The 6746-nt window shown below is 58.1% G+C and overlaps 1 protein-coding gene across 2 annotated transcripts in view; it reads right to left on the bottom strand.

The window, feature by feature from the left end:
* PSTPIP1 (proline-serine-threonine phosphatase interacting protein 1) overlaps nt 1–6746 on the bottom strand; it is a 42797-nt gene that overhangs the window by 13830 nt on the left and 22221 nt on the right. For both annotated transcript variants that reach the window (XM_008055397.2, XM_008055390.2), the window contains exon 3: nt 6408–6482. In XM_008055397.2, the coding sequence (XP_008053588.1) occupies nt 6408–6482 (75 nt within the window). The remainder of the gene's footprint in view (nt 1–6407; nt 6483–6746) is intronic.

The raw sequence follows: 6746 nt of genomic DNA, 5'->3' as shown, positions 1-6746 counted from the left end.
CCCCCCCTTCCCTGGGGGGGGGGTCAGGATTCTTGTCCCTCAGCTTCCCGACACACCCCTGGCTCGGCCCCCCGTGCGTGGGTCGAGCTCAGCATGGCCTCCTCCCAGCCGTCACGTACCCCTAAGGCTCAGCTCCTTCACGAGCACATCCCGCCCAGACCCCCAGAGCTGGGTCTCGTGTCTCACAGACATCGAAACTCAGAGTGTCCAAAGCTGAGCCCAGGAGACCCCGCAGGGCTCCCATCAGCAAGACTCCACCATCCACTGGGTCACCCCTTGGCCCTGCCCCCCCACCTTCTTATCTCCTGATCTCTCGTCTGTGCACCAGCTCAGCCCCCACCCATGCCTTCTGCCTCTGCTCTCTGCCCTTCCCCCCAGCCACTTGGCCACCGATTCCTTCTAGCTGTTTCTTCTAGGTTCCTTCTTGCCTCAGGGCCTTTGAACGACCGATCCCCATACCAGCATCTTTGCCCAGCATCCTCTTCTGTCCCTTCTGAGCACGTGTCCCTGATGTCACCTTGGGCTGACCCCTTGGATGTCTGTCACCAAACTGAACTGTGAGTGCGTGAGGACAGGATAATACCTGGTTCTCCTCGCCATTGTCCCTTGGTTCACAGCCTAGACTTTCTCAGCCCCCAAGCCCCCCTGGGCACTGTCCTCCTTGGAATCAAACCTGGGGGGCAGTAAGGAGTCAGTCTCTGGGAAACGCTGGCCCCTATCCTGACCCCCAACTGGCAGCAGGGAGCCTGCCCGGGCCCGCAGCACTGCCGGGTGGGCATTCAGCCTCTGACCTCAGCCCTGGGACATTCTTGACAGGAACGGTCTGTGCTGACCTTGAACTTTCCATGAGCCTGTCTGGGCCTGGAGGGGCTGCAGCTGAGCAGGACCACAGGCTTGGGTGGCTCCAGGCCTCGCTGCTGCCCCTGGGCTCCAGACCCACCTGCCCCAGCCCCCTGGCCCAGTGCAGGCACCTCAGGCCATTGCAGTGCGGCCCACACACGCAGGCCCCAGGCACCCCCTCTCTTTCTTGGCCCCAGGCATTCAAGGGGGCAGCCCTGGTTCTGGGTGAGGGGAGGACCCAGGCTCTGCCTGGGCCTTAAGGCAGCCCACTGTGGGTAGGCTGAGATGCTCCTGGGGTGAGTGGCCTTCAACTCTGATCTTGCGGGAGCTCGGAGGACCACCTGAAGTCTTCCTCTGCCCCATGAGACCCGGAAAAGATGATTGCTCTTAGCTTCTCTGTCACTCTGCTTCCACTGTCCAGATCTCCATGAACTCTCCCATGTGTGTCTCCATCCAGTGTCAAGGACAGAGTCCCTGTGCAGGCCTCCACCTCCTGCCATGCATCACCAACGCCCTCACGAGTAATTCATCCCTTTGCCCTTTTTGACTGGGCTCTTGGGAAGCTCAGTGGGAAATTCTGTGCTCACACACACACTAGATTTTCAGGATAAGAGTCTCCTCTTGTCCTCTCCCCACTACACAGCCTGTGCCACCATCAGTACTCCTGTCCCCTGCCCACTTGTCCTCTAGGAGGCTCTAGCCTACCAGCTGATGGAAGCGGGCCCTGTCACCTTCCTGTGCTGGAGGCTGGGCCTACGGTAAACAGGCGTCAGGAGACACCTGGAGGCACCCAGGCCCGCCTCTGTTCTGCCAACACCCCTGTGGTGTCTTCGCTCTGAGTTCAGAGGAAGAGAAATCATGAAAAAAAATCTCTTTGACAGGAAAACCACAGCAGTTCAGGTTTGTGCCACGTGGGGGGAGGCGGGGGCATGAGGATTCAAACCTGCACCCCCGGGGGCCTGTCCTTGTCAGCCGCAACCACAGAGGGGCTCACGGGGTGCTGACCCAGCCCTGCCAGCCTCAACCCCCCTTTGTGTCCTAAACCCCTACCCTGTGCAGCTCTGGGGCGTGCGGCACCCCCAGCACCCTCTACCTGGGGTGGCAGCTTTCTGGGGAGGGCTGGGGAGGATGGGGCAGGGAGAAACGACAGCAACTGGGCAAAGGCTCCGAGACCAGAAGGGGAGTCAGACGGACTCTGCAGAGCTGGGTGCGTGACGTGGGTGTGACAAGTCCCCTGTGAGCACCCAGCGCCGTCTTGAATTGCACTGAGAGGGCTGTGGGGACCCCTGAAGCTTGGGGACCTGGTTGTCGATGTGCGCCCTCCATTGCCACGGCCCCCTAGATGTGGATTTTAAGATGTGAGTCTCCCCTGTAATTAAAGAGGCCTGAACCTCCAGGTCTGAGGTCAGGAAACAAGGCAGCAGGGGTGGAGAGGCCGGCTGGCTCTGCCCTCCCAGGACTGGCTGGGCTATTTTGGGGGTCCCTCAACCCCCGGCTTTTGTCCTCCCAGCTGCAGCCTCTCCTCGACCTTTCGCCACCACAGAGACCCAGGGAACAGCGACGGACCCTGGAGGGTGCGGCACCTGCCCCCATGCTGGATGGCCACCTTTCCAAAGGGCCACTCCCTGCCCAGTCTCTGAGATGAGGAAGCTCTGACAAATACCACCTATACTTCACCAAAGAGCCCTCCGGGTTGGCATGGGGAGGGGGCAGCCTGGTCTAAGCCAAGACCCTGACAGTGAGACAAGACAGGGTATCTGGGAGGGCTTCCATGAGAGGACCCTGACAGGAGGTTCTGATGGAAAGCACCGGGGAGGAGAATGGAGTCGCCTTCAGTGTGCTAGACTCTGGCTCCAGGATGGTGGGGTCCTTTCTTTTTTTTAATTTTTAATTCTTGAGTCCCCCTGATTTAGTCTAGTGCATGGCACATAGTAGGTGTCCAATAAGTACTTTCTGATAACAAGGGTGGATGATGGATATTTGGCCCTTGGTTAAAGCAATGAATGACTGCCATGCGCGGTGTCTCACACCTGTAATCCCAGCTCTTTGGGAGGCGGAGGTGAGAGGATGGCCTCAGCCCAGGGGTTCGAGACCAGCCTGGACAACTTGGTGAGACCTCGTCTCTACAGTAAATCAAAAAATTAACTGTGTGTGATGGCGCCTGCCTATAGTTCCTATTCAGCAGGACCACCGGAGCCCAGCAGGTCGAGGCTGCAGTGGCTGTGACGTGCCACTGCACTCCAGCCTGGGCGACAGAGTGAGACTCCGACTCAAAAACAGAATGACTGAATGGCCTCATCAGCCCTAGCACGTGCCACGTGGGTCAACAGCAACACTTATGGAGCACACAGTTTACTGGGACCTTGGGACCTGCTTGGGACCTGCTCGGGACACAGTCCTGAGGGAGGCAACGGTGAGCTGGACCGAGTTCAAGTCCAGGCCACCGTTCAGCAGCTCTGTGTCCTGCACTTTCCCGCCCCCAGGCCTTCCTCCATGCCCAGGAATGCCCTCTCCCTCCTCTACCAGCCTCCTGCCTCCCAGGAGAGACCACCCCCCGTCACGGCACCCCCTCCGCCCTGCTCCTGCCCAGCCTGTGCTGGGACCCTCTGTGGCTGGGCTGCGGGCCCAGGGCTTCATTTCTGCCCCTCCTGCTGCTCTGGCCTATACCCCGCCCAGGCTCTGGCTCCTCCTGGCTGGCACAAGGCGGACTCTGACTGGGCTCTCCCCACAGAGACCCCAGTTTCCAGCTGCCCGGGCACATTTCCCCAAGGGTCCTGGGCTCTGGGCCAGGGAGGAGCTGGATCCCAAATGACAGGGGCTAGGCTGCCAGTCAGGCTTTTTGGCCGCTAATAAGCAGGGTGACTCTAGTCTCTCTGATGGGGTCGTGGAGTCTGTTGAGAGCATAGGGAGCATAGAGACCCAGCATGTCGTTGTGACCGCCCAGGCCAGCTCTTGAGGTGACGTCCCCTTACACAGGCAGGGACCCAGGACTCAGAGTGGGCAAGAACCATCCGGCATCACACGGCAAGTCAGGCCAGACCCGGCCCCACGTGGCCTTCCATGACCATGGGGAGATGCGGGCCAGCCCAGAACCTCCACCAGGCCACTTCCTGTCTCTAAAAATGGAGCAAGATGTTGCACACCTCCCCCACTTCCCACGACCCAGCTCCCCACCCCCGTTTTATTTTCTCTTTTTAGAGGCAGGGTCTCTCTCTGGTGCCCAGACCAGAGTGCAGTAGTGTGAGCGTGGCTCACTGTAGCCTCCAACTCCTGAGTTCAAGCAATCCTCCTGCCTCAGCCTCCCGAGCAGCTGGAACTATAGACATGCACTGCCACACCTGGCTAATTATTATTATTACTGTAGAGACAGAAACTCGCTATGTTGCCTAGGTTGGTCTCAAACTCTTGGCCTCAAGTGATCCTCCTGCCTCAGCCTCCCAAGTAACTGGATCTACAGGCACATACCACCACACCTGGATTATTATTATTATTATTATTAGTAGTAGTAGTAGTAGTAGTAGTATTGAGACAGAATTCTGCTATGATGCCCAGGCTGGTCTCAAACTCTGGGATCAAGTGATCCTCCCGCCTCAGCCTCCCAAAACCCTGGGACTACAGGCATGAGCCATCACATCTGGCCTCCCAGTCCCAGTCTTTGTCTTCGTTGGTGGCTTCTCCTTCCCTGCTGTCAGTCCTCTGTGACTCATGCCCCCTGAGCATGTCTCACACAGACCCACCTCAGCCTGGCTCCTGTCACGCCTGGGCCTCCCTCTCCACCTCTGCTGGCTGTCTGGATCCTCCCCTGTGAGCCCCCCTCTCCTTCTGGGAAAGTTCTCGTTTTCCAGCTGAAAGCTGGGAGGTGCTCTTCTTGGTGATGGCATTCCCACCCCACACAGCCCACACCACCCCTGCTGGGTCTCTCCCTTCTGTTCCACCAGAGGGCCCAAGGCACAGTTCCCTGGGGAAGACAAAGACGGGTCACAGCAGACCATTCATTCCCCATGTCCGGAGCCCTCCTCTGTGTCCAGCTGGCATCCAGCCCCGGCCCTACCCTCGGGAGGCCCTCAGACCATGTTCTTGTTTATCTGTACAACCACTCACTGGAGTGTGTGGATGAGGAACAAACCAGAGAGGTTTGAGCAACGTGTCCTCAGTCACACAGCTCAAAGGCCGAGCAGGAACTAGAGCTCATGCCTCTGTACTCCTAGGGCTGTGCACACTTCTGGTCCAACATGAGCACCCTTTGGGCATTGGGCATCCACCCCCTGGCTCACACCACTTGAAAACTTCCTCTGGACTTTCCTGTGTGTTTTTTTCTTTTTTTGGTTCCTGATTGGAAGGAAGAACCACTAGGATGCCCTGTGTCTTGAAAAAACCTAGAATACTGGGCACAGTGGCTCACGCCCATAATCCTAGCAATTTGGGAGGCTGAGACAGAAGGATTACTTGAGGCCAGGAGTTCAAGACCAGCCTGGACAACATAGTGAGACCTCATCTTTACAAAAGAAAAATAGTAAAAATAAAAAAAACTAGCCAGGGTTGATGGTGCACACCTGTAGTCCCAGTTATTCAGGAGGCTGGGGCAGAAGGATCGCCTGAGCCCAGGAGGTCAAGACTGTGGCAAACCATGATTGTGCCACTGTATTCCAACCTGGGCAACAGAGTGAGACTCCCCAACTCAAAAAAAGAAGAAAAAAGAGCCCTTTTAGAGCCTGATGTCCAGTCCCCTCAACCTGGCTCTGTCCTCACCCTGGGGACAATCTGTGTCTTTCCAAAGCAGCCCCTCCACACCTCTGTTAGAAGGTTCTCCTTCACTGCCCCCAAATCAGTCACCCTCTGTACCTCTCCCCTGCCCCAGCAGACTGTTCACAGAGACTCCTGGGCTGGAAACCCCCAATGGCGTCAGAATAGCACCCAAGGGCCAGTGGCCTCCACTTCCCCTGCACAGACCCTTTGCAGCCCTCAGGCCCTGTGGGGTATTGTCTGGTTTCCCCCTCCCTCAGGGAGCGGCCTCTGGCCAAGGCTGGTCTCTGAATGGTATGCACGCTCCCAGTAATGAGTCCTGGGATGCAGGTGACCAAGCAAACCTGAAAGCAATGCAGTTACCACGCTTATTCAATGTCATTGTACACACAGGATAGAAATTTGACTCATTAACTTGCTTGCCTATAAAACCGCCTGCTCTACTGCCTGGAGGTAAGGATGCTTCGCGGACCTGCTGCCATCAGTGCCTCCCATAAGATAGAATAAAACCACGTCTTTCCCTGCTTGACCTCCGGGTGACTTCTTTGGAATGGGTGAACAAGAGGCACAAGCCCTCTCAGATTTGGGGCTACCATGTTACAGATCCTTGGGTTTTCTCCCCCACACGGAACCTGGCCTCACCCAGAATGCCTGACAGCCAGGGACCAGGGTGGGGGGGGTCCTGACACCCCCACCCTGTGGGCCATGCTGACCCTCCCTGGCCCTGCCTGGTCTGCCCCACACCAGGAAGCCCTAAACCTGGTCTAAGGACCCAGAAAGGCCAGCACAGGACAGGGGTGAGCCGCAGGGCCCGGAGCTCTTACTTGATCTCTGTCTGGCCGCCCGCCTTCCGGGCAATCTGCACCAGCTCCTTCCCGTACCGCTCCTCCGCCTGGGCCCTGCAAGGACAGAGTGTGGCATGGGTCTCCTGCGGGGCTGTGGGCTGCGGGGATCCTCAAACGTCTGAGGCAGAACCCGAGGGGCCATCTGTCAGCTTTTGATCAAAAGCTGAGCCTCCAGCCCCTCCTGGGAAGAAATGGTGACCTCATTCAGGCATGTGTGAAGAGCATCTGTGGCTTGCCCGCTTGGGTGGTCCCAGTCTGGGGGAAGCAGGAGCGCCTCAGCCTCTTCCTCCCCCCTCCCGGCCTCCCCACCCCCACCCC

This window comes from Carlito syrichta, unplaced genomic scaffold, assembly GCF_000164805.1.
Source record: "Carlito syrichta isolate Samal-C Ts95f unplaced genomic scaffold, Tarsius_syrichta-2.0.1 Scaffold81549, whole genome shotgun sequence".
Classification (NCBI taxonomy): Eukaryota; Metazoa; Chordata; class Mammalia; order Primates; family Tarsiidae; genus Carlito; species Carlito syrichta.
The sequence above is the reverse complement of the archived record's forward strand: the minus strand, read 5'-3'. Positions and strand labels throughout refer to the sequence as shown.